This window comes from Peromyscus eremicus, unplaced genomic scaffold, assembly GCF_949786415.1.
Source record: "Peromyscus eremicus unplaced genomic scaffold, PerEre_H2_v1 PerEre#2#unplaced_621, whole genome shotgun sequence".
Taxonomy (NCBI): Eukaryota; Metazoa; Chordata; class Mammalia; order Rodentia; family Cricetidae; genus Peromyscus; species Peromyscus eremicus.
Genome location: NW_026734857.1, coordinates 3,424 through 31,144, shown reverse-complemented (window position 1 = coordinate 31,144; position 27,721 = coordinate 3,424). Strand labels below are relative to the sequence as shown.

At 46.8% G+C, this 27,721-nt stretch overlaps 1 protein-coding gene and 2 pseudogenes across 1 annotated transcript; all 3 read left to right on the top strand.

Annotated features, from left to right (window-relative positions):
- The first annotated feature begins 1,694 nt into the window (after positions 1–1,694).
- LOC131901900 (serine/threonine-protein kinase PLK1-like) lies at positions 1,695–11,792 on the top strand. The gene is made up of 10 exons (XM_059252965.1): positions 1,695–2,099; positions 2,399–2,567; positions 3,442–3,580; positions 4,289–4,382; positions 5,779–5,998; positions 9,657–9,812; positions 10,572–10,649; positions 10,857–11,011; positions 11,109–11,309; positions 11,447–11,792. The coding sequence occupies exons 1-10, from the start codon at positions 1,695–1,697 to the stop codon at positions 11,651–11,653; spliced, it is 1,824 nt and encodes a 607-aa protein (XP_059108948.1). The 3' UTR covers positions 11,654–11,792.
- A 9,139-nt stretch (positions 11,793–20,931) lies between these two features.
- On the top strand, positions 20,932–22,390 carry LOC131901904 (nitric oxide synthase-interacting protein-like; annotated as a pseudogene).
- Positions 22,391–26,726: 4,336 nt separating this feature from the next.
- On the top strand, positions 26,727–27,451 carry LOC131901906 (SIN3-HDAC complex-associated factor-like; annotated as a pseudogene).
- Positions 27,452–27,721: the final 270 nt, after the last annotated feature.

Genomic DNA, 27,721 nt, shown 5'->3' with positions numbered 1-27,721 from the left:
GCAAGGAAATTGGCAGTCTGTATACTAATTAAGTAAGTTATCCTTAATGAGCACTTAGTACTTGTTTGTCTCAATTCTTATTGGGCTCCTGCAGGGTACATTTGTGGCTTTTCCTGGTTATTGTAATGGTGAGACCTAGTTCTAATATTGTTAGTTTGCAGCCTGTCATGGCTGCCCTAATGTTAAGTTAGGCCCCTTTGCTTCTCTATAAAGAAAGTAACATTCAGAGGTTCCCTTGCCTAGCAGCACTAACAGACTTTCAAAGCAGCAGCCAAGGTCTGGAGGAGTTGCATGTGTTTACAGGGGAAGCTGTCAGGAGGTGTTTAGGAAGGCATTTAGGAATCAGAATACAGATGCTTTAGCATCAAAGGAGCGTTGGAAGGAAATTAGCAGCTCTAGTGTTTGTCTGGCTCTTCAGCTTGCTACCCCATGATTGAACTACCAGCTCCTCCCCAGCCTCCCCTCTACTTGGCAAAATAAAACACTTTTTAGATTGAAGGTATTGATTTGTTATAACATGGTGTCTTTCTTTCCCTTATTTAGTTTCTACTCATAATAATAATCTTAACTACACAATCCAGCTCAACTTCGGGGGAATGAGGAAATTACAAACCCAAAGAAGAGCATCAGGACTCAAGGACTATAAGATATTCATAGCAGAAGGATGGGTGCCACAGTTGGATGGGTGCCCTCGGAGCTGCGGATGGGAGGGTCTGGTGTTTAAGGTGTATGTCAGTCAGAACTGTCACAGCTGTCCCATACTTGGCAGTGGTGAGCTTCTTGCTGAACTTGCTCTTCTTGGACCCAAGGTGCTCATGGCTTCAACAATGCTCGTGTCTTCTTTAGCATTCCCAAGGACCATGTGTTTGCCATGAAAACACTGAGTCTCTGCAGTGCAGATGAAAACTGGAAATTGTTTGTCTTGGTTCATCATTTGCCATGAACAAAATACCAGGACCTGAACGTTCAGGATGACATTCCCATCCTTAAATTTCACCCCATGGATGGATGGACTTCATATGAGTGACTATGGCACATAATGTCACCACCCAGACATGAATCCTGGAATAATTCAGTGAAAGGAGAAACACTCGTAACCAAATACTTCCTTTCAAATGTTCAGAGCAGCAAAGTTTTCTTCTACCTTGGGAACTTTGCAAATAGCTAGAGGAAGACTCAGCTGAAGGGTGGCTGTCTATACCGAGATTGAAGACCACTGTGGACTTGACCATAGATCTAGTGGCCACAGGGCACAGGGCAATCTGCAAATGATCTTTTTAAAAAAGTTAACAGAGAGGCACCGTTCACCAAAGGATGGAAACTGATGCAAACTCACAGCCAAATACTAGAAGGAGTTCAGTGAATCCTAGAGAACAGGAGGAGAAAGGATTATAGGAGCCAGAGGGGTCAGGACACCACAAGAAGACTCATAGAATCAACTAACCTGTATCCGATTAGTTCTTAGTTTCCTTGGCTATCCCACGTGCATTCAGTCCTCAAGTCCTTGCCCATCAAGTTTCTTGCTCACAAGATACAGGTTTTAAAAGGAGCTGCACCATTAGAGCACTCACATGCTGCAGAGTGCTGGGTGGCTTCCGTTTTAAATCCCCGTGGCCAATCAGCAACGCGCAGGCCTTTGAAAGATTCCCAGTGCCTTGTTTGAATTCGAGGGGGAGCAGAGCAAGTTTAGGAGCATGAAGACATCAGACAATGCTGAAAAGCTGGCTCGAGCACCAGCAGACCTCCTGAAAGCCAGGGTCCAGGGAGATGCAGGTCCCAGTGCCCCAATGGCCGCCCCACTGTTGAAAAAGATTCCAGAGGTCTTAGTGGACAAAGGCAGCAGGCGCCTTTATGTAAGGGGACGCTTTCTGAGTAAAACAGGCTTTGTCAAATGCTTTGAGATCTCAGACCCAGACACAAAGGAGGTGTTCGCAGCCAAGATGGTGCCTAAGTCTTTGCTCACACCCTCCCAGAAGGAGAAGCTGTCCAAAGAGATTTCCATTCACCGCAGCCTCTCACATCAACACGTCGTAGGCTTCCACAGCGTTTTCGAAGACAGTGAATTTGTGTTTGTGATTTTGGAGCTTTGTCGGGAGAGGGTGAGTGTTTCTGTTGTGGGACTGGGGCACTGATGCCTTGGAGTAGCCTAGAGGAGTGCTTGTGTATGAAGCAATTATGGAAAGGCTTCTAGTGAGGGTGCTGAGTGCGGTTGAGAAAAGACTCTGGGTAAGGGCACGCATTAACAGTAGAGGGTCCTGTGAATGATAATGACCAGTGTATGGGCAGAATAATCAGGAGTCTGCCAAGACCTCCCTTTAATCCCGAGAGCTTAGTCCTGGTCCCATCCAGCGGGCCACCCTTTTCGGTGGGCTTCAGTAACTTCTTCCTTCTTCCTCAGTCCCTCCTGGAGCTGCACAAGAGGAGGAAAGCCCTGACCCAGCTGGAGGCACGCTACTACCTAAGGCAGATAATTCTAGGCTGTCAGTACCTGCACCACAATCAAGTCATTCACAGGAACCTTAGGTTGAGCAACGTCTTCCTGAACGAGGATCTGGAGGTGAAAATAGGTAAGGTGCTGGACCTGCAGGTGGCCGGTGCCACTACAAGAGGAGGCAAGAAGAGGAAATCTGGGAGAATGGGAGCCAGAGAAATGGAGGGCCAGTGGGACATGGAGGTGCTGCCCTCCAGAACGCCCTCTAGTCTAGAAATGGAAGGTGAGGGGCCCACACGCCAGTGTCTTGCCTTTAGATGCATTTGCTCTTTTTGTTTTTGTATTTGCTGTTGTTGTTTTGTGTACCTCAATACAGTAGTTCTGAAAATAGTTTACTTGGGGGTGCCTCCCCCAATTACTACCCTATCTCATAGCACTGAGCCAGGTGCTCCTCAGTCAGTTTCCTTTTTAAACTGGAGGTCTAGACGTATGCCATGCAGCAAGGCTGGCAGCATTCCCTTAGCTGTCTTTTTACTGAGCTGAAAAGTTCTGTTCCCTTGAGACTCTGATTCGCCTCAGTCCCTATTCCCACGTCACCTTTACCTTGTCCATCAGCAGTCACGAAGAGTATTTACTTGGTTCCCTAGTGCATCCCATTCTGTTGTCATGTGTTTTAAGTTTCATTTATTTATGTGAGGGGTGGGGATAGAAGGTAACTTTCAGGAGTCAGTCGTCTCCTTGCACTGTGTGGGTCCCAGGGTCAACTCAAGCCATCTGTCTTAGAAGCATGCACCTTTACCTACAGAGCCATCTTACCGCCCTAGCCCTGCTATCTAAAAGAGCAGTGTAAAGGGCAGTGGGAGGCCTGCCAGAGCCAGCAAAGTAGGAAGGTTCCCGGAACAGAGACTTTGGAGTCTGATTCTCAATGGTCAGACCTGAGGCAGCTGTCTGCAACCACAGGTGACCCAGACCTAGCAGCTGAGCGCCCTCTCTTCTTTCCTCTGTCCCAGGGGGTTTCGGGCTGGCAACCAAAGTGGAATATGAAGAGGAACAAATGAAGACCTTTTGTAGCCCCCAGAACTTCATAGCTCCCGAAGCGGTGAGACTGGGAAGTTTTGAGGAGGATGTATGGTCCATCGGGTGCATCATGTAAGTTGGGAATGGACTCAGGAGCTATGGGTCTCAATGGGGCTTTCTGAGGCACTTCACCCAGTTGACCTTACCCTCTGGATCCTTCTTCCTTATAGAAAGGCTATTTCAGGGAGCAGGTTGCCCACATGAAGCCCTATTTCCTTATCAATCTGGTGTAGGATGTAGGATTTCCTGTAGCTTGGACTTATGGTCCAGAGAAGGGATGAGAAAGTCTCTACAATTCTTCCTCCAGCTCTTTGCTGTTTACTAAAAGTGTGCACAGACCCAAACCATCAACACCTGAGGGCTTGTTAGGACTATGGAATCTCAGTTCTGAACCTGGGTTTAATTGTGTCCCTGGCTGACTTTCAAGAAAGCTCTGGAAGCACTGATGAGCACTGATGGGAGAATCAGATCATCAGAAAGGCTGATGGTAGGCAGAAGTCCCATCATGGTGGCCTGTGGTGGATAGCAGTGGCCTCTGGGGTCCTTTATTACTGCAGCCCAGAGCTGGGGAATTCCTGGCCCCTTAGTATCCAGGTGTTATCAGCTACATTCTTCTGAGGGCTTGTCCTAGCCAAGGTTACTGTGGCACTAGGCAGACTTGGAGACCATCCCCATCTCTTCCTAGTCAGTGAATCCAGCACAGCCCCCTTCCTCTAGACAATGACTTATGCATTTGGACTTTCCAGGGAGTTTGAGCAAAATTCTTCCTTGTACCTCCAGGTACACCTTGCTAGTGGGCAAGCCACCTTTTGAGACCTCATTCGAAAAAGAAACCTACCTCCGGATGAAACCAAATGAATACAGTGTTCCCAAGGTGACAGCAACACAATTTTATTTTATGTTTCACTGAAAAGCTATTCACTGTGCCCAGCTATATCCTGAGGACAGAGCCTTGACTCTAGTATAGCCACAGAGAATGTATGTCTGAAGCCTGGCCTTGAACTCGCTACATGTTGAGTTTGAATGTCAGATTCTCCTGCCTCTCCCTCCCAAGTGTTGAGATTATAGGCATGCAGCACTAGGCTGGCTTTATGGGGTTTACTGGGAACTGAACTGGCTTTTGTGCTTATAGGCAAGCACTCTGCCAACTGAGTCCCATGCCCAGCTGCCTGAATAGATGTAAAGTGCAGGGAGACAATGGGGGAGAAGAGGCAGACGTACTTAAGCTTGGGACATGGACCATCTCCACCCAGCTGAGCTGTGTTTAGCAGATGATAGCTTGACTCTTGTGAACCAGGCTTCCCATCTACAAAGTGGAAGTTTCCCCAAGGGCTTCCAGTGACAAAATGACATCTTTTTTCACAACCAATGGCAGATATCTGTTTGAAGGGATAACCCATTTCTGGGGACTAGGTCTACCTGGGACATATGGCCACTTTCAAATTGGTGTCCTTGACTTGTATGTAGAGTTGCTATGTCACAGAGAATTGGCTCACTGCAGACAGCATGGACTGGCTTGACCCAGCTGGACTGCTGTGGTATAAGTCCTGGCTTTATCACCTAGGCTGTGTGTATTCTCAGACGGGGCACTTTCTCAGTTCTGAGCCTGCTTCTTCACCTAAAGTGAGGCATAGTAGTGGAGTGAGTCTTCACTTTTGTGAGGCTGAGGCAGGGGAATCTCAAGTTCCAGGTTAGCCTGAGCTACACAGTGAAATCCTGTCTCAAACTATATAGGGGGAGGGAGTCTTATAGGAGTTTTTGTGAGGCCCAAATGAATTAATATACAAGACTGCATTCCTGATACATAAGAAGCCTAGAGTTAATGCTCTGACTGACAGGCCTGTTGTAGGTTTTATCCCATATACCAGGGGTCTCACGTGGTGGGGTCCCAGGTATGGTACCGCTCCCCCATTCTACAGATATGCCTTGGTGGGCCCAGAAAACCCAGGCTATTTGTCAGAGCTGGAATCATGGGGGTGGAACTGGGATTTAAACACAGGTGTGGGGACCTGGAGGCCCCTCTGGTGGTAAATAACTAAATGTGTTTTGCAAGGGCAAGCTGGGGAAATCATCCCAAGTTAATATTGAGTGCCAAGTGGCAGGAAATGATCCTTCTCACCAGCAGGGTGACGTTGGTCCTTGCTAAAGCTGGGGTGGAGGACCTGGTGGAGCTTACGGCCACTGAGCTATGGTATATTTGAGATAGGAGCAGCCACATGTCAGGTGGGGTCCCTGTCTCATCTCACTTAGGCTCTGCTTCTCCCCTCCAGCACATCAATCCCGTTGCTGCTTCCCTCATCCAGAAGATGCTCCAGGCAAAACCTGCTGCCCGCCCCACCATTGAGGAGTTGCTCAAAGATGAGTTCTTCACTTCTGGCTATATCCCTGCCCGTCTGCCCATCACCTGCCTCACCATCCCACCAAGGTTGTCAGTGGCTCCCAGCGGCCTGGACCCCAGCAGCAGGAAGCCTCTCATGGTCCTCGAGAAAGGTGAAGCTTGGTCTTGGTAGGGTAGACTGCAGAGAGCCCATATTTCCAGGGTGCATTTCAGGGTGCATGCACCTTACTCTGCCCCCAGAGGTGGGTCCTATCCTTGAGGTCTGGTCCCTGGGTTCTTCTGACCCTTGGGCTTGGCAGGAAGAACAGACTGAATCAACCCATTTGATCTGATAAGGAAAAAATGGACTGCACACCAAGCCCAGGAAATTCTTTTTGATTTTGTTTAAAAGTCTCTATCATCTCTTTTGCATGTTTTGTTGAATGCTGGAACTTGTCAGGTATAGACATGGAGTATAACACAGCACCCATCCTCAGTTCTCATTCTCAGCCATGGTTCACTCTGCACCTTTCACCCCTTTGAGTGCTTGCGTTTTGTCTGTCAGGAGCAGGTCTCTCACTGTCACTAGGCTGCTCTGGAGTCAGTCCTCCTGCCTAGGGCTCTGGATTATAAGTTTGTCAGCACATCTCACTTTTGAAATGTCACTACAGCCAACTTCAGCAGTCTGCCATTTTACACTTAAACTAAAGTACATCTGTGAGTTCAAGGCCCGCCTGGTCTACAGAGCGTGTACCAGGACAGCCAGAGCTGTTAGAGAAACTCTGTCTGAAAAAGAAAACGAAGGATTAAATAGGTAGAAGAATGAACAGGAAGCATCTGACTCTCTTTTCCCAGTCTGTTTCCATTTCTTTTGATGTTTTCATCATCAATCCTCTGTGTTTCTCTTAACTGATTGAGAGCAAACTTTGTTTTTTTTTAAATTTATTTATTTATTATGAGGACACCAGATCTCATTACAGGTGGCTATGAGCCACCATGTGGTTGCTGGGAATTGAACTCAGAACCTCTGGAAGAGCAGTCAATGCTCTTAACCGCTGAGCCATCTCTGCTGCCCCAAGAGCAAACTTTCTTCTGTTAACGCTTCTGTGTATACTTCTTGAAAACAGACATGACGGACATCAGCACAACCTTCAGGACTGTGAGCATTAATCCAACCCCGTATTGTCTTCACGATTTCTTTTTCTTTTCTGTTTTCTTTCTTTCTTTCTTTCTTTCTTTCTTTCTTTCTTTCTTTCTTTCTTTCTTTCTTTCTTTCTTTCTTTCTTTTTTCCTTTCTTCCTTCCTTCCTTCCTTCCTTCCTTCCTTCCTTCCTTCCTTCCTTCCTTCCTTCCTTCTTTTTTGAGACAAGATCTCACTATGTAGCTCAAGCTGGCCTCCAGCTCACAGAGATCCACCTGTTTCTGCCTTCCAAGTGCTAGGATCAAAGGCGTGAGCCACCTCACCTGGTAGCATTCTTTTTTTTGACTCCCTCCCTCCCTCCCTCCCTCCCTCCTTCCATTTATTTATTTATTTACTTACTTACTTACTTATTGAAACAGACTATGAAGCCAAGACTGGCCTCAGGTTTGAAATCCCTGGCCTCACTACCCCCTCTCCCCCCAGATGCTGGGCTTATAGGAGTGGGCCACTGTATTTAGAATTACTATTTTTTTTCTTGCAGCTTTATTTGACCTTAATATATTTCATTAAGGGTTGTAGACTTTGAGAAGTAACTTGAAGGACTTTGTTTCTCTGTGTGGCTATACCACCAATTTAATATAAAGTTCTCAGTTTGTCTGTTCAATTAGATTTACATTTTTAGGCAAATGACTTGCGATGATTTAGTTTGGGTTTTGGTGCTTTGAGACAGAGTCTCATGTTGTTCAGACTAGCCTTAAACTGCCAAATGCTGGGGTTACCAATGTGTGCCTCACCCCTGACTCAATGACTTGGATTTTTTGGAATAATTTTAGAGCTATACAAAGTGTTATAAACAAAATAGAGCTGACTTCCTATGTGCCCTTCCCCCAGCTTCCTCCGCTATCAGCATCTCTCTACCACAGAATAATTACCAAAACTAAAACGTTAACCACAAGATAATCTTGTCAACAAACTTCAGTCTTCATGTCAATCAAACAGATTCCCCATTAACATCACCTTGTTCTGTACCAGGGTGCATGTCAATACCACACAAGGCATTTAGAGACCTCAGCTTCTTAGTTTCCTCTAGCCTGTGACAGTCTCTGGGTTTTTCCTTGTGTCTTGTGACCTTGACACTTTCAGAGGGTGCTGATGAGTGTCTTTCCTGTTGGGTTTGTTGCTTCCTCATGATTTAGGGAAGATTCTACATTCTGAGCAGGAATGCTGCAGAGGGGATGTGCTCTTTTTAGTGTGTTAGGGAGACAAGGCTGTCTCTGCTACAGATGCTGTTTTTTTGGTCATTGATAAGTATCTTGCAGGAAGTTGTTTGAAACACTGCTGCCCATCAATTTTGGCACCCACATGTGGGTCTTGGTGTAGTAATTATTGCTGTAATTTTTATTTTTCCCTTTAAATTTTTGAGACAGTGTCTCATGTGGCCCAGTCTGCTTAGAATTCCCAGTATCCAAGGATGACCTTGAGCTTCTGTTCCTTCTGCCTCTGTCTCTTGAGTGCTAGGAGACACCACCACAGCCAGTTTATAAGGAGCTGATGATGTTAATTCAGGACTTCACACTAGACAAGCACTCTGTTAATTGAGCTATTGCTGAGCCCCCTTTTCTGTTCCCTTTCCTGTAGTGCTGGACTTGTGGATCCTATCTTATGGGGAGGTATTAAAATACTGCTCCTTTAGGATTCTTTTTTTCTTAGTAAAGTAGCAATAAATGAAAATGTTTTATAGACGTTTTCCAGATTATCCAAAGGTAGGGAATTGTATCATGTGTTATATGATCCTGGAGTAGTCGTCCTCCATTTTCAATAGTTTTATTTGGACAAGTTTGATTTTACATATTCTGCAAACAGTCTCATTTTGTTTTTCCTATGAGTGGGTGTTCTACATGCATATATGATTGTGTAGCACGTGAATGCCTGGTGACCACAGAGGCCAGAAGATGGTCTTGGATCCCCTGGAAATGGAGTTACAGGTGGTTGTGAGCCTCCATGAGAATGCTGGGAACCAATGCCAGGTTCTTGACAAGAATAGCCAGTGCTCTTAGTGGCTGAGCCATCTCTCCAGCCCCTTTCTGGCTAGTTTTAAAATCAGAGCTTGGATATTTTATTTCACACTTAAATTCTTAATACAGCATGGTGGGATTGTTGTTGTTGTTGTTTTTAACTGAAAATTTAGGGAATGTCCTGTTTCACGGGAGAAATGACACATGCTGGTTTGGGGAAGTGAATTGTTCAAGAATAAAGACAGCAACAGTGACCAGCGCAGCCCCGGTCACCACAGGCCAACTAATGCTTCAGTGTGGATTTCATTAGACTCACTTATCTGTAAGCACACAGAGCAAAAGGCTTACACTGCGCTTCACCCATCCTTCCGCCTTCCTGGATGCACAAGGTACCCTTCCTTCTTTGCTTGAATTGGTGCCTTCGGGCTCCCTCCCTGAGTGGCAGCAACAGCAGGGGTCCTGGAAGGGCAGGCTGTTGGAGCAGAGGCCTGAGCTCCTGAAGCTTTGTGGCCTCTCAGTGAGCACCATATACCTGACACACCAACCTGGTCCTGACTCAGTTCCCAACAGCAGTGAGAGCTGATGGTACTGTGGGAAGATTGCTGGCTGTGCCAGTCAGGCCTGTGCTTCCTCCAGTGGTTTTTTTGCCTGGCTAATGACCATGTCACCTTCTTAGGTGTAGAGAGACCCTTGCCTGACCGTCCCTGGGAAAAGGAGGAGCCAGTGGTTTGGGGGACAAGTGAGGCCATCGAGTGCCACCTCAGTGACATGCTGCAGCAGCTGACCAGGGTCAATGCCTCCAAGCCCTCAGAGCGAAGGCTGGTGTGGCAAGGTGAGTCCTGCAAGGGGCTTCCCATCTGGAGAAGGCAGGGTATCTCAGTCAGCAAGCAGAGCCCCCATTTCCTGGAGATCAAAATCCAGATGAGTTAGCCTGACACCCAAGGCCCTCCTGGTGTGCCTTCTGCCTGTTTCTGCCCCGTCTCACTCTGTAGGTGACTGATAGGTCACCTCTGCACAGCTGTGTCTGTTGTCTCCTTTCTGCCCAGGGAATTAATCCCTTGGTCCTCAAGAGACTCAGGTCAGCTCCAGCCTCAGGGCTTTTGTGCCCACTGTCACCACCCTGACCCCCACTGCCAGCACTTCCTAACCTGATGTAATTCTCCTTAACATTTCTTCCCAACACATTCATGTATCTGCAGTTGGGACTCGTGTGCACTGAGGTGGTTCTAGCATTGCAGAAATTGTTGGGTCTGCTCAGTTTCTTCAGCACTTTAATCTGGGGCACTAGGCTTTCCACCAGCCCTGATGTTAATGACTTTGGTTACTCTTCATCCCTCTGGTTGGTATGTGGGTCCTTCTAGAAGCCTAGGCTTTTCTTTTCCTATCCACACCTACCACAGTTCCTGAGACACAGTAAAGGGGCCCACTTAACGAATTGGGACTTGACATCCTGGGCTGCAATTTGGGTGTCTGGGTTTGTGCCATCAGAGCCCTCCACAGGCTTCATGTGGTGACCCCCCAGCTCTGGGGAGGATTATCTGAGAAGACAGAAGAAGGGACTGGCCTAAGCAGTGCTGTGTTTCTGTCCCAGAGGAGGCTGAGGATCCTGCATGCATCCCCATCTTCTGGGTCAGCCAGTGGGTAGACCAATCAATGAAGTATGGACTTGGTAGGTGTCTCCAGAATGTACGATGGGCAGGGGATGGTGTTGCCATAGTAGCCTTTGAGTGAACAAGTGAGTGATGTCCATAATTGTGTGGCTGTGTTACCAAGAATTGTTAGGGCCTAATGCATGCAAGCACTCTACTACTGAGCTATTCCCAGCCTTTGTCCACCTCCTCCTGCCTTTCTAAGATAGCCCTCCCCCTGCAATTAGGGTATCGGCTCTGTGACAACAGTACAGGGGCACTCTTTAGTGACTCAACATGCCTCGTCCTCTACAATGATGGCGACAGCCTCCAGTACATAGACCATGATGGAATGGAGTCTTACCCCACCATGAGCTCCCACCCTGACTCCTTGATGAAGAAGGTGGGAACTGGCTGCTGTAAGAGGGTGTGGCAGGGTATGGGGTCTGCCTCAGGGTCAGGCTCTCATTCTGGAATCCCTGCCTCAACTTTCCAACCAGGTCACTCTCCTCCAGCATTTCCGAAGTTACATGAATGAACACCTGCAGAAGGCAGGGGCCAACATGAAGGCAGGGGTCAAAACCACACCCCGGGAAGGTGATGAGCTGGCCCGGCTGCCCTACCTGAAAAAATGGCTCCACACTAGCCGCGCCATCGTCTTGCACCTCAGCAACGGCACTATACAGATTAATTTCTTCCAGGTGTGCAGGGGCCTGTACTTGAGGTGGCTGGGTGGGTGGAAGTGCTGTCCCTTTCACCAGGTGGGGGGACTTCCTCCCCTTTGCCTCAACCTCAGGCACCAGCTGAGCTTTTCACTCACTCCCTTCTTCCCTCCAAGGACCACACCAAACTTATTCTGTGCCCCATGATGGCAGCTGTGACCTGCATCAGCAAGAACCAGGACTTCCACACATACTGCCTGAGCCTTCTGGAGGAATATGGCTGCTGCGAGGAACTGGGTAGACAGCTGTGCTATGCCCACACCATGGTAGACAGGCTGCTGAGCTCAAAGTCTACCAGCAGCAGACTCGAGGACAACCCCTAAGCCTCTGTCCTTTAGGCTGGTGCCCCTTCACTCTGCCTGGGGCTGCATTGCTGGACTTCTGGGACTGCTGCTCAGTGCCCGTGTCCCTGGGGCTGGGTGGGGAAGGGGTTGCTGTGTAAGTTATTTTTGTATATGTTTGGATCTGAGTTTATAACCTCTTCCCCTGCCCTCAGCCTACTGTATAACTTGTATAGATATAACTTGTATAGATATATTTCTATTGAATTTGAGACTGTTCTTTTCTTCATTTTATATTTATTCAATATATGTGCATATCTTTTCTTATCCTCTGTTTTTGTGAGTACATGGAACCCAGAGTATTCCTCTGTTCCAAGATCCTCAGGCTGCTAAACTGCTGTCCAATATTTTGATGCTCCCTAGACAAGGTTGATCCACAGGCTTAACTCCTTGGTCCACCTTTGGGGCACCTGGTTGTCTCAGCTCTTTAACATCTGGCAGGACCTCTCAGAATCCAAAGCTGGTGACTAGTAGGGCAGGAAGAAACTCTCAGGAGCACAGGTTCTCAGGGCATGGTGAGTGTGTAGCAGCAGCCTCTGGAATGGGTGTGTGAAGTAATGGATGTAGCCAGCAGGGACTTGGCCCAGAGCCTGGTGTACTTCAGTTGGGAGCTCCCTGTAGTGGTGCTTCTGGGGATGGACAGGACAAGGACACTGACTCAGTTATGGCAGGCCATCCCTGATCCATGTCCCACCCAGGTTCTCAAACACAATTTATTCATGGCATGGAGCAGGTCTTGCACTGATATCCCCTTTTAGGACTGGAACCTTTTCAGAGATGTGGGCAGAAAAATGGGTTGTGGGGATAACCCACTGGGTTCCTTCCTCTCAGGAAGAGGCCCCTCCAAGCCTACTCATCTTTTCCCAGGGGATAATCACCTCCCTCTTCCCCATGGCACTCTCCATCAGGGGCTGATCTGCAGCTGAGAGGACATTAGACAATGTCTGGAGGCATTTTGGCTGGCCTGCCTTGGGAAGAAAGTACCTCTGTCAAACTTTGAGGCCAGGGATGCTGCTAAGTATGCCACAGTGTAACATGGCACAGGATACAGGGCACCAACCACCCTTTCCCTGACAGTTTTCTCTTCTGAATCAGTACCGCCCAGGTTGAGAAACTACGACTTAGAAAAGGATTTTATTGACATGGGGTCTTACTCCCTAGTGTAGGTCAGCCTTGAATTCTCCACTTCCCACTTCCTGAGGGTCAGGGTTACAAGCATCATGTCGGGTTTAGAAAATGACTTTTTAACCTTCACTATGCTTCACATGATTGTGACTGAATAGGTAGCCTGTAATTGTGGCACTCAGGAAGGTGAGGCAGGAGGATCCTGAGTTCAAGCTACACAGAAAAAAAGGTGCTGGTTCTCATCTGTTCTGACCTAATGAGCTAGGTAGGACACAGTGTCAGTGTTTATCTAAGGTTAAGAATGTGGGGAAGTGAAGTAACGTCACGGCAGTACAAAGGACAAAGCAGAACTTTCTGATCCTCCTGCCTCTGCTCCTCATGCTCTAAAGTACAGACATGCACCACCATGGGAGGTTCAGTGCAGTGCTGGGAATAAACCAAGGGCATCATTTATACTAGGCAAGAACCCTACCAACAGGATTACTTTCCCAGTCAGGTTGTGGCACACCCCTTTAATACCAGTACTTAGGAAGCAGAGGCAGGTGTATTTCTGTGGGTTTGAGGCCAGCCTGGTCTATAGAGTGAGTTCCATGACAGCAAAGACTACAGAGAAACCCTTTCTCAAAAAAACAAAAAAAGTCTCAGGAAATGATTATGAAATACAAAGAAAACTTCTTCAGAACTAAGCTTCTACACTGAAGTCACTCAACTCCAGCAAGTTTATGTATAATTTCACTAGATTTTTATAAAACATGAGAGAAAATTGTCAGATAGTCATACATACAAGCACTTATGGATTGGAAATACTCAGTTTGAGACCCACAGGCTTCAAATCCCTGAAAGTCACCCAATCATCAAACACTCTAAAATTGTTCTGTAGGCTGTGCTAACAATCTAAATACAGGTTAATGCATGTTTTGGAGGGAGGCTATTGCCAGGTGGTAGTGACACATGTCCTTAATCCTGGCACTTGGAAGATGGGGATGGTTACACCAGCTTTGTGTTAAGGGTACAATCATGGAAACCATGTGCTTAGCTTTAGAAAATTGCCCCAGGATTCCCTAGCAGATTGAGAATGCAGCCAACAGGGTGTTGGCAGCCTCCAGCCTCAGGTTTCCTGGCCACAGGAAAGTCACAAGGTTGGAGGCTGACTTAGCCATCTCCTCCGGGAAACAGGAACCCCTCTGATCTGCCCTTGATGGGATACTGTTGCTGTGTTAGGCACCAGGGTGGGATGGAGCTGCCATCAGCTGGCAGGTGCCAAGGATTCTGCACATCTTGTGGCAGACACGTGTCCATACACAGTCTATGCAGAGTGGGCAGAATGCAGTGGTGACACCCTGACCCTTGCTCCCTCATGCACCCCTGGCTTCAGGAGCATTCTCAGACCCACCTGGGCATCCAGGATGGCATTCTGCTCCTGGTCTTTCTGCTAGAGCAGCAGCTGGTGCTGCATCTCCAGCACCTGTCCTGTAGCCTCTCCTCACAGCACATGGCTGCCAAGTCCTTCTCATCCTTCTCTAGCAGAATCATGTTCTCTTCCATCTGTGGGTGCAAGGCCAACTCAGGTGGGGTGGGGAAGATGGCAGAAGACACACTGGTGCTCATGAGGTCCAGCTAAGCTACCTACACAGACAGCAGGGTCAGCAGCATCTGTGACTCCATCATGTCCATGGTCTGCTGCAGATCCTGCAGGGCCCAGCTGTTCAGTTCTCAGTAAGCCAAGTTCACCTGGTTCTTCCGGGTATGGTAGAACCCCCAACCTCTGTGTACTTTATAGGTTCAAATGGAAATAGTGTCAGAGGGGTTGGGGGTGCAGCCAGGTCTATACTTGCCTGAAATTGTATGGGTATCCCCTACCCCACTCAGTATATGAACACACTCACCTGAGCAGGTCTCATGGGGAGCACAGTCCTGGCCTCTGACTTGAAGCCTAAGGCGCTGGGAGTCAGAACTACCCACTGCCCAATATCTCTGTACTTACCTGTCTCTTCTTGTGAAGGGGTCTCTTTCTCTGAGAGATGGTAAAGGACTTGGAGCTGGCTTTCTTTGACATTGTCCTGTCTAGCTGGGGAGCCTCCCTGAATATGCTTTTGTCTAAAATAGACCATTTCATTTATTTAAAAAAGTCTCTCACTTGGATTTTGGAGATGTAGTCCATGTTGGCCTAAGACTTAATAATCCTCTTGCCCCAGCTTGGGGCTTCAGGCTTGTGCTACCATAAGTGACCAAGAACATAACAGGTGCCTCTTGACTCACGACTCAGACTGTCACAAGCGGAAGATGTCACCCTCAACCCCAGCACCCAGGCCCTCATGCCCTTTATGACAGAAGCACTGCCTGGGACCTGTACCTGCTGCTGTCACTCTGCCTGGGACCTGCACCTGCTGATGCCACCTCATCTGAGACCCACACCTGCTGCTGTCATCCCACCTGGGACCCACACCTGTTACCACCACCCAGCCTGTGACCTGTACTTGGTACAGTCACCCAGCCTGGGACCTGCCACCCCACCAGGCAGGAGGGAACTGACCCACACTGCCAGTTGAGGACACACTGGGACCCACAGTCCTAGGCCTGGTGTGCATGAAAGGCACAGATTCTTCTCACAGCAGGGAGTCAAACTGGCAACAAGGGCTTTCTAAGGCTGTGGACCATCCTTACAAGCTCAGCTGCTGAGGGGCTAAAAGAAACCACTTACCATTGATGGCTGAAAGGTCTAGGTCAGGTGGAGCTGTGCCGTGCCCATCCAGCATGGTGGACTGCAGGTTTCCTCTTCCTATCATCACTCGGCTCTCTTCTGCCCAAAGAATGCCACTGTCAGTGCCATTGGGCCTGCACCTCTTGGTACAGTACTGCTTGGGGCCCCCGTGTGTGGGTGCTGGACTCTTGTGCCTGTGAGCCTCGTGGCTGAGGTGAGGGGCAGCTCCTCAATTCTCTTGTCCTTGTGCACAGACTTACAGAAGCATGAGCTCAATAAGCCTCTTTAAGTGTCTTGTTTTTAGGAAGTTATTTACTGTGGTGAGTGAGACTGTTGTGGGCTGAGGTCCTTCTAGGCTGGTCCTAGGGACTGAACTCAGGGCACCAGGCATGCAGCCAGTGCCTTTACTGGCTGAGCCAACTCACGGGGTGGGAGTTGGGTGGGTGTAGGAAACCTTTTTATTTCTTTAAGATCTATTTTTTTTGCCAGGTGGTGGCACACACCTTTAATCCTAGCTCTTGGGAGCCAGAGGCAGGCAGATCTCTATGAGTTCAAGGCCATTCTGGTCTATGGAGCTAGTTTCAGAACAGCCAGGTGTTGTGAAAAACAAGCAAGCAAGCAAACAAACAGAGACTTACCCTTCCGTTTTTTCTAAGATTTTATTTATTAGATATACAGAGTTCTGCCTGCATGTGTCACTACAGGCCAAAAAGGGCACCAGATCTCATTATAGATGGTTGTGAGCTGCCATGTGGGTTCTACAAGTTGAACTCAGGTCCTCTGGAAGAGCAGCCAGTGCTCTTAATCTCTGAGCCATCTCTCCCACCTTCTAAGATCTGCTGAGCCTTCTCTCTAGCCTCAACAAATTCTTTCTCAGAAGAGCAAATTACTGCCAAGCATAATTTAGTGGCCCACACCTTTACTTTTAGAGGACTCAGGAGGCAAAGGCAGTTGGATCTCTATGGGTTACAGGACAGCCAGGGCCACACAGTGAGACCTTGTCTCAAAAACAAACAACAAACCCTGTCAACTCCCCAGGCACAGGCATTCTAAACAGACTAAAGGGACCATGGCTGCCATTAGGCTAAGTGTTTCTTCTTTGTGGTGCTGAAGATGGAGCCCTTCTGGGCAAGTCTTGGGATGATCATAACCCGTAAACCACAATAAGTAATTCCTAGAGATAAACATAAATCTGTTCAAAGTGGTGACCTATAAAGAGGTAGGGAGGGGCTCTATTTTACTGCTTTTACAACCATGCTATGCAAGGAAACAGTTAAGAAACTTCACAGTAACACAGGAGCTACTGACTTCTGGAGCTATGAAGTTAGTAGTTCCTGTGCTCAAGTCCCAACACAGCACTCAGGAATTCAGAGCTGCCCTCAGACGCAAGGCAACTTCTGGGCCAGTCTGGGCTACATGAGACCCTGTATCAAAAAACAAAACAAAACAAAACAAAACAAAACAAAACAACAAAAACCCAAAAACAAACAAACAAACAAACCCCCAAAACCCCCAAACAAAAAACAAAAACAAAACAAATAAACAAATCAAAAAACCAAAAAAAAAAAAACAAAAAACACTGGGATTGGTTGGCTGGCTCAGCCCATAAGGGCCCTTCCTTGCCTGGTAAGCCTGATGATGGACTCAATCTGGGGAATGCAAAGGAAGCTAGAAGGAGAGAACCCACAGAGCTGTCCTCTGATGCCACATGTGCCAAGGTGCCAGTGATGACAAAATAAAATAAAATAAAAGCAGTTCCTCAGCTTTGGTACTGCTGACCTCTGGGCTAGTCAGGGCCTGTCCAGGGTTGCTGTGTGCACCAAGGACTCAACCAGCAGCTGCTGAGCAAATCTTGGGATGATCATAACCCATAAACTACCAATGATGAAAATCCAAATAAAATATCTGCACACATCCCTAACCAGTCATCGTCACTGTTAGATGAGCACTCTGTTTAATCCAGGCAGGTCCTGGCCTCTGACTGGCCCAGCTTCAATCACAGCCCTCACTCAGTGACATGAGAAAATCCTAGCCAGACTCGTGCGCTGCTCTCATCCCCACCTGGAGAATTTTTTGTTGCTTTTTTTTTTTGAGGTAGGGTCTCATGTAGTCCAGACTGGATTAAATCTCCCCAGTGTGGCCAAGGATGACTTTGAGCTCCTGATCTTTCTATCTCCAACTCCTAAGTGCCCAGATGTCAGGTACCCAGTGGGCTCTAATTTCTGCAGAGCCCCTAAACCAACAGAATGCAGTAGCCAATCCTCACCTGGTCCCTGGTTCTGCAAGTAGTTCCTTGGACATATGGCTGTGCCCTCAGACACACTGCCCCATGCTCCCATCACAAACACTTGAATCATATCCTTTCTGACAGAGACCCCTGGATGGTCAGTTTTCATTGTCCACCTGACACAATCTAGGATCACCTGGGAAGTGAGGGGTTGTCTGGATCAGGCTGGACTGTGGGCATGTCTGTGAGAGGTTGTCTTGATTGCTCTGAGGGAAGCCTGGCAGCTCCTTCTCTGATGCCAGAATGCCAACCCCCAAGCCCCAGCCAGGCCCTGCCTTTGGTCCTTGGCAATATGCTGCTCCTTCCTTCAGGTGGCTTTCCAGCAGCCAGTACAGAAACCTGTTATGGGAACAGTCAGAGATCAAGCCAGTTGACCTTTGATGTATTTGCTTAGAGGTCAGAGAGAGATGCAGGAGTCTTGAAACTGTGTATGCAGGACAAGAAGGATTTGTTTAATAGGGGACAGTCACATTCATCAGACATGGGAAATTAATGGCACATCTGCTGGACTACCTTCAACACCCAGCCATCTCGATGGGCCTGTGCTCCTGTGTGCTGTGGAGGTGCTGGCAACTGACTTCCTATGGCATTCTCAAGATATACTTGTTTTCTGTACATATTGCTTTGGACTTAAGAGGACACCAAATTTCTACACTGGCATAAGTCTTCAAAGCTTACAAACAGCAACAGCACAACAAGCAACAGTGGATGCCAGGCTGCCAGTTACCCCAGGTAAAGCAAGAAGGAGCACGGTGGGGGTAGTGTTGTGGTTCATGCCCTTCTCATTCACCACTGAATGAGACCCTCCCTAGGAAATAAACAGACAGCAGGGTGTGTAGATGTAACAGTCTTATTATTAAATAAGAAACACAGAGCCAAATGCAGAGTTAAAAGCCTAAGAGGTCAGAGCAGTAGCCAAGAACTGAGACTAAAACCGTCTTCTTACCCCTCACTGCCGCTGCCATCCTTCCCCTGAGAAAGAGACCTACTTCCTGTGTGTCTGTCTTTTTATTGACTTTCTGTTCTGCCTTTTAATTGGTTGTAAACCCAACCACATGACCTTCTCGTTACTACCTGTCTATACAGAACTCCAGGTCTTCTATGGTTGGTATGGAGATTAAAGGCGTGTGTCTCCATGCTGGTGGTGTCCTTGAACACACAGAGATCTGCCTGTCATGTGATCGGGATTAAGGGCGTGTGCTACCACTGCCAGACTTTTGCTATGGCTTGCTATTAGCTCTGACCCCCAGGCAACTTTATTTATTAACATACAAATAAAATCACATTTCAGCACAAATAAAATATCACCATAAGGGTGGAAGAGGAAAACTAAAACCTACTCCTTGCAGAAACCACCCAAGCAACCATAGAGCTCCCTGAGGTCTGGGACTAAAGTCATGCCACCATGTTGGATTGTGTATTTCTTTAAAAAAAAAAGAAGGAAAAAGAAGATTTATTTTATGTGTACAAAGTGTTGCCTGCATGTGTGTCTACACACCATCACACTAACATTAGTTAGATCAGGGTTATATCAAATGCAGAAGACAAAAATAATTAAATCTCAATTATAATAGAGCTAATGGGGGGCTGAAGAGATGGCTCAGTGGCTAAAAGCACTGGCTGCTCTTGCAGAAGACCCAGGTTCAGTTCCTGATGGCTCATGGCAGCCTGTAACTCCAGTTCCAGGGGCATTGTTCTGGACTTCATAGGTACCAAGCATGCACATGGCGCACAGACACACATTAGGTAAAACACTTGGACATATAAATTAAGTAAATAAAAATATGAGGCTAACAGATCTATAATTCAGGAATTTCTGTCTCAGTGGCTTTGGTTATCACTTCTCTCTCAAGACCTGCCTTCCTGACAATTCAGCCCTAATGGCTTCTACCATATCACTTAGCTCCATAGGGCATGAACTGGTAGACACAGTAGGCCAAGGTTCCCAAAGCAATCTGCACCTCACGATTACACCCTCAGCATGGTTGTCCCTAAGTGTACAGAGTTGGAAGGGTACAGGTCCAAAGCCATAGTCAAATCTATTACTGTCCTCAGTATACAACATAAGGGATTTTTGTTTTTGTTTTTCTGAGACAGGGTTTCTCTGTGTAACAGCCTGGCTGTCCTGGAACTCAATCTGTAGTCCAGGCTGGCTTTGAGCTCAGAGATCTGCCTGCCTCTGCCTCCTGAGTGCTTGGGGCTGTAACTCCGTAATAAGTGTCTGCCCAATGCTGAGTTCCTGCGTTCCATTCCCAGTGCTGAAAAGAAAACAAAACCAAAACCCCAAAACTCTAGTGCTATGTACACAGGAGTGTGCCACCATGCCAGCCTTGTGTCTTCTAAGAGTGGCAGACATTGCATTTAGGGCTTGTTCTAATTTCCTACGATATGTGCTCTACTCTCAGTTTCTGTCAAGATCCTCATCCCAAGTAACCAAGGCTCTCAGTGGGTGTGGATACCAGCAAGCAGCCCAGACAACTTCTTGCCTGCCAATGGTGCCCTTTATGCGGGCTCACATTGAGAGTTATGGCTAGAAGTTTCAGACTCCTGCTTTGCTCCTAGCTACATTCCTGGAACTCAATCTGTAGTCCAGGCTGGCTTTGAACTCAGAGATCTGCCTGCCTCTGCCTCCTGAGTGCTTGGGGCTGTAACTCCGTAATAAGTGTCTGCCCAATGCTTAGTACCTGCGTTCCATTCCCAGTGCTGAAAAGAAAACAAAACCAAAACCCCAAAACTCTAGTGCAATGTATGTAGCCTGGAATGTAGCCCTTCAGCAGTGTCTGGGCTTCTAGACACCCACAGTTCTCCTGGTGTTCCATGTTAGACTTTGGCTGGAGTCCAGTCAACCCATGATGCATTCCTGGGGCCACCTACACTGTTGTTATTTTCTTTATTATTTTCAGTGCTGGGAATGGAAGCCAGGGCCTTCTGCAAGTAGCCAAGTGCAGTAGCACTAAGCCAGGCCTGTAGATCCCTTCTGGGAGATTCTAGGCAAGGGCTCCACTGGTGAACCATACTGGCACCCAGCCACTCACTGTGAGGTTTTAGGCAGGGACTCCACCCATAAGCCACACTGCCTCCACTTGGGAGAGGGAGTTCTGTGGTTGATATATTTGTACCTTAATAAACTTATCTGGAGTCAGAGAATAGAACAGCCAACACATTAGACATAGAGGCCAGAAAATGATGGCACACACACCTTTAATCCTATCACTTGGGAGGCAGAGATCCATGTGGATCTCTGTGAGTTCAAGGCCACACTGGAAACAGCCAGGCATGGTGACACACACCTTTAATCCCAGCACTTGAGATATCATGTCTTGCTTGGGAAAGACACACGCCTTTAATCCCAGGAAGTGATGGCAGGAAACAGAAAGGTATATAAGGTGTGAGGACCAGGAACTAGTGCCTTTTCAGCTTTTAGGCCTTTAGCAGCAGTTCGGCTGAGATCCATTCCGGCGAGGACTCACAAGCTTCAGTCTGCAGATTCGTGGAAACAGGATCTGATCAGGAGTTGTCGAGGAAACAATTACTCTTTGTAAGAAATCACAGTAGAAAGAAAATTTACAATATCTACGTTTATTTCCTAGTGTGTTATTAAATGGAACTTTATGTGTCATCATAACACAGTAGAAGCAGCGACGGGTCGGATAACCGTTTGTGAGGATGACACGGCATGGTAAGAACTGTACTGCAGGGGCTGTCTACACCTACCATGAGAAGAAGAGGGACGCAGCGGCCTCAGGCTATGGGACCCAGAACATCCGACTGAGCCGGGACGCCGTGAAGGACTTTGACTGCTGCTGTCTCTCACTGCAGCCCTGCCATGATCCTGTGGTCACCCCAGATGGCTACCTGTACGAACGGGAGGCGATCCTGGAGTACATCCTACACCAGAAGAAAGAGATTGCCCGGCAGATGAAGGCCGATGAGAAGCAGCGAGCAGCCCGGAGGGAAGAGCAGAAACAGCTTCAGCAAGCTGCAGCCTAGGACCAAGTTCGAGGCTTCCTGGAGAAGGAGGCAGCCATCGTGAGCCGGCCCCTCAACCCCTTCATGCCCAAAGCTGCCACCTTACCCAACACAGATGGTGAGCAGCCAGGGCCCAGGGTGGGTCCCCCAGGCAAGGACAAGAACAAAGCGCTGCCCAGCTTCTGGATTCCCTCACTGACGCCTGAGGCAAAGGCCACCAAGCTGGAAAAACCATCTCGCACTGTGACCTGCCCGATGTCTGGGAAGCCTCTACGCATGTCGGACCTGATGCCAGTGCACTTCACGCAGCTGGACGACTCTGGAGACCGCGTGGGACTCATCACACACAGTGAGCGCTACGTGTGTGCTGTGACCCGAGACAGCCTGAGCAATGCCACACCATGTGCAGTGCTGTGGCCCTCTGGGGCTGTGGTCACCCTGGAGTGTGTAGAGAAACTGATCCAGAAGGACATGGTGGACCCGGTGAACGGGGATCCGCTGACAGAACGTGATATCATCGTGCTGCAGCGCGGCGGTACCCGCTTCGCAGGCTCAGGAGTGAAGCTACAGGCAGAGCTGTCTCGGCCAGTGATGCAAGCCTGAGCTGTGACCTAATAAACCTGCCTGTGAATGGAAAAAAAAAGAAATACAATTTAATGCCAGGTGGTTGGAGAGCATGCCTCTAATCTCAACACTCAACATTTGGTCGGACAGGCAGATCTCTGTGAGTTCAAGGCCAGCCTGGGCTACAGGGCGAGTTCCAGGAAAACTAGAGCTGTTGTTACACATAAGTTAAAGTTCATCAACACAGTAATGTCGTTAAGAACCAGGAATGGAAGTAGTCATAAGAAGATCCTGGCTTCTTCTGGACATTTGAGTTGTTCTTCTCCTCAGGAAGGGCATCTTATAAAACCTAAGGATTTCATAAGAATCTATTGGATGGATCTTAGGACTCTCCAAGATTTTCATTGCCAAAGGGCAAATACTGGAATTATCTGGAAACATAAGCTCCAGAGAACAGCAAGGACCCCATTGGTAAATAATTATCAGGAGTAGAAGTGGCCAAGATGAGAAGGTTTTAATCTTTCATTTTATCTATCTATCTATCTATCTATCTATCTATCTATCTATCTATCTGTCTGTCTGTCTGTCTGTCTGTCTGTCTGTCTGTCTGTCTGTCTGTCTATCTCATCCTCTTTTTGTTTTAAGTCTAGCTACCCAGGCTGATTTCAAACTTGAGTATTTCTTTATGTGTGCTACAGTGCTTGGCACAGAATATTCCATAACCTGAAGTGTGTTTGAAACCTGTTAAATAAATCTCGTCAAAAGTGAGTACTGACATAATTCAATTCACTCTCTCTATATATAACTGAATTTACCATCACCCCCCCCCCCCCCGTGCACCCCATGCTTACCTTGCACTGGTTGATTGGGCATCTCACATCTAAAAACATCTGAAATACAAAAATGCTATGAAATCTTAAACTGTTGATCCCAAGCATTTTATATAAGGGACATTCAGCCTGCAATTAGCATGTAATTAACAATGAACAATGGCGGTCATTTGCTGTTAGAACTCTTAATGCTCTTCACAATCACAAAGAAGGAAGGTGGCCAACTGTAACAGTTCTCATCTCACCATCTGAAATGAAAGCTGGGAGGTTGAGTGAATGCCTGAGAACAAGGCTAGCAAAGCCCTGGCTCTGGACACCCTGCCTTGCCTCCAGGCTCTGAGTTCTGTACCATCAATCATGCTGTGCTGCCTTCATAAGACCCAGTGACCTTGACCTCACCTTGAGTTCAAAGCATTTTTGTATACTTGCTCTAGTTAGCTCCTGGGCCTTAATGGATTCTTTGGAAAGATGCTGGATTTTTGTTTGGCCTCAGTTTCTGAATGCACCCTGCAAGTCATCTGACAAAAACATGTTTGTTTTAGAGGCAAGTGTTAGTCCTGCATTATAATCTCTGTACCTAGAGTCTGGTGCTCTTTTTCGTGTTTAGACATAGGTAGCTAATAACAGAGCACAACTGAGTTAAATAAATTTAGAAGCATATTTGTTATTTTTTAATCTTAACACAAAGTTAACACAGATTTTGAGTTTATAAAATATAGAAATCAACATAATTTTTATTGGCACACAGCTCCAGTAAAGCTTAAAATTCTGTGAGATAGACATAACAATATTCTCCATCAATTTTAAATTAGATTTATTATTGCTATTATTATTTCTGTGCACTTGTGTGACATGCATGCCGCAGTACATGTATAGAGGTCAGAAATCAATGTAAGGGATTGGTACTCTGCCCCCAAAAAAATGTGGGTCCCAGGGACTGAATTCAGGTCATCACGCTTGGTGACTAGTGCCTAATTTACCAGCTGAACCAAACTGTCAGCTCCTCTATCAAGTCTGAAATTCAACAATAAGGCAGAAAAACTGGCTCTGGACACCCTGCCTTGCCTCCAGGCTCTGAGTTCTGTGCCATCAATCACGCTGTGCTGGAAGTGAAATAAAATTGCAAAAGAAAAAAAAAATAAAAGCTCTTCTTCAAGAAACTGTTTGAGGACTTGTGGTGGTATTGTGTTCCCCAAAATATTGTGTACCTTAATAAACTTATCTGGGGTCAGAGGACAGACAGCCACTAGATACAGAGGCTAGAAAATGTTAGCACACACCTTTAATCCTAGCATTCCAGAGACAGAAATCCCTCTGGATCTCTGGGATCTCTGTGAGTTCAAGGCCACATTGGAAACAGCCAGGCATGGTGACTCACGCCTTTAATCCCAGAAAGCAGCCTTTAATCCCAGGGAGTGGTGGTAGAAAGCAGAAAGGTTTATAAGCTGTGAGGACCAGAAACTAGAAGCATTTGCCTGGTTAAGCATTTGCCTGGTTGAGCATTTGGCTGGTTAAGCATTCAGGCTTCTAGCAGCAGTTCAGCTGAGAGCCATTGGGATGAGGACACAGAGGCCTCCATTCTGTGGAGAAGAGACCAGCTGAGGATCCGGCGAGGTGAGAATGCTGTGGCTTGTTCTGTCTCTCTGATCTACCAGCATTCACCCCAATAACTGGCCTCGGGTTTGATTTTATTAATAAGACTCTCCAAGATTCCTGCTACAAGGACTAGCAATGCTCATTGGGGAGAGGCATTTCCAAGCAGACCAGAGAATTTATGTTCAACCCTGAAATCTCACAAGGTAGCGGGATGGAACATGTTGTACCCTGAGTACCCCAAAGACCCCCATGAGACCAAAATCCAGCAAAGAGTCTTTTTATTGCTGCCAGTTAACTTGGGTCTCTCCATCCATCTGATGCAGCAGAGCAGGAGAGACCCTGAGTAGCACTCAAGCAGGGTTTTTCTAATGGTTAGGGTAGGAGATCTAGGGGAATTCCAACTCTATATCATTACAAGCTCAAGACTGGTGCTTACGTCAGGTTAGAGATGCTTGGTTTGAACTGATTGGAGAGTTGCAACTCAAAGGAAATTGCCCTATCCTCTAGCAATCTACGTTATTGTATCCATTTGACCAGCAGATCCATTTCCTCTGACAGTTAGACATCCCACTTTTTATCTGCAGGAAACTCATTCCCTATGACAGCTATGGTATACAATCTATAACAGCAGAAAATATCTCAGAGGACATATCTGGTGCTTTATTTATTATGCCAGTCATGTTATAGCATATCCTTTAGGTTATGGCAGGAAATGCCTGGTGTGCAGCTCCTAATTGTCTAGGGGTGAAGGGGCAGCAGATCATCTGGTGGGTTTTTTAAGAACAATTTATCCAAGGGCCTGTTGTCCCCTGTCTGACCCTTCTCTAAGATGGCTGCAACCCTGGCATCCTCTCAAAAAGACTTCCAAAGATCTGTCCTCTTAACTCCACATGCACACCTCTCCCTATCCCACACCCCAAAGCACATAAACTAAATTAAATTAAGTAATTGGTGAAATGATAAATAAAAAAGAAAGCGAGGTGATACTGAGTACCTTTCAGCAGGTCCTGCCAAGGTATGCCACTAAGCAACACACAGCACCAGCAACAGTTATTGCAAAGAGGTTCATTGGGGAATGGTGAGTGGAAGTGTGAAGGGCTGTGTGGGAGTGGGGACTTGAGAGAGACAGAATGACAAGAGGAAGAAGAGACGCAAGAGAGAAAAGAAGAGGCAAGAGAGGAGAAGCAAAGAGATGTGAAAAAGGTAGAGATGGAAAGGGAGTGAGCTGTGCCTGGTGGGCATTTTTAAGGCTGCACGTGTGGCAGAGCTGAGGGTGGAAAGAACCCGATGAAAAGTGATGACGTAATTGCTGTGGTGGCAGCAGCAGATGCAGGCTGCTGCGGCGTGGCAGAAACTAACAATTGGGGTGTGCATCAAACACTGCCTCCTGCCTCTGCCTCCCTAATGCTAGGACTAAAGACATGCACCACCACACCTCATGATATGGATTGTTTTTTATGTCTAAATAGGAGCTGATGAAAACATTTTCATATCTTTGTTCCTCAATCATCTTCATTGTTTCTATTTTCCGCATGGTCCATATCATGGTAAAGTAACCATAGGTATATACCATAGGACCTTCTGATTACAAAATAGAAGGAGATAATAAAAGTGTTATAAATATGGGGGAGGGTTGTTTTTGTAATGAGGAGCAAACAATGAATGAGAACTATGAAGTATATCCCATCAAACTCATTTTTTCCCCTGTGGTTTGACTCCATTTCTTTTGCTACAACCATTAAAATAGCTCCACACTACCACTTTAAGAATTTTGACAAGTATATACACATTCACATTTTTTTTATCATTAATTGGCTTTAGCATTTTTGTTTCATTACTGCTCTAGGCTATAACATTTGGGTAGGTTTTAGAATTTTTTTTAACTTAGGCAGCAGATAAAATCAGCAAACTTGCTGGATTCACTGTGGGCACAGTGAGTGCTTGCAGGGGTTTTCTCGGTGCAGCCTGCCCTGTGTGGATGCTGCTGCACGTGGAAGCTATTTCCCAGAAGGAAATATGTTTGGTTTTCACAAGCCAAAGGTGCACTGAAGAACAGAGGACTGCTGTATCTGCAGAGCTAAGTCTTCCAGCTCTTGGTTCATGGACAGTAAACATTACAAAAAGGATTTTCAGAGCTATTTGGGTTGCACATGACATCTGCAGTGTCTGTGTGTTGTTTGTGGAAAGATGGAAGAAGTTGCCAGCTGATACAGAAAAACAAAGCAAAACAAAAAACAAAAACAAAATAACAACAAAAAACCAACAAAACTGGAATCATATGGTAGATGCAAGGGCAGGACCCAGTCTAAAGACAACATTTAAAACAAAAAAAAGTGAGAACTCTAACTGGAAACAGGATGAAAAGCAATCACATGAGTAAACTGTGGAAGGAATTTAAACACCACAATCCTGATGCTCACAGCACCTCAAGTGCCTCTCCAGCCCAGTCTCTGCTTCAGTAACCAGTCAGATCAAGGCTCAGATACAGAGATGGCTTCCAGCTCTAAGAGGACTCCAGTTTTTCCTTTTTAGATATTACCTACTGGAAAAGACAGAAAATACATTGTGGGATCATCTTTAAGGGCAGTTTTGGTGAAGTTCTCATTGACACCCATCTCTTTAAGCCTTGCTGCAGCAGAAAGAAAGCAGCTGCTGAGAAGCCTGAGGAAGAGGGGCAGGCACCTCTGCCCATCTCCACTCAGGAGTAGTGACTGAGGTTCAGTAGAAGGGAACAAAGATTGGTTTCAACTTTGAAAAGACCACAAAGCAACAAACTGACCTCCTATTTTTAACTTGGATACCTATTATTCTGCCAAAAGACATTTTATATAACAGTTTTAATGTGTTACCCATTCCCCATCCAACAAACTCAGAAGCCAGTATCTAGCTTACTGCAAGAAAAAAAGTGTACATGATACTTAAGATGCTGAGTATTTCATTGGAAAGTGGAATGCTGTTGTAAAGTACTCTTTAAGTTT

What these genes read in the sequence shown, in the direction of transcription:
- LOC131901900 (XM_059252965.1), top strand. Translation starts at nt 1,695, where the DNA reads ATGAAGACATCAGACAATGCTGAAAAGCTGGCTCGAGCACCAGCAGAC. An exon ending in TGGAGCTTTGTCGGGAGAGG is followed by an intron (nt 2,100 to 2,398) that starts GTGAGTGTTTCT and finishes CTTCTTCCTCAG; the next exon opens with TCCCTCCTGGAGCTGCACAA. An exon ending in GCGAAGGCTGGTGTGGCAAG is followed by an intron (nt 9,813 to 10,571) that starts GTGAGTCCTGCA and finishes TTTCTGTCCCAG; the next exon opens with AGGAGGCTGAGGATCCTGCA.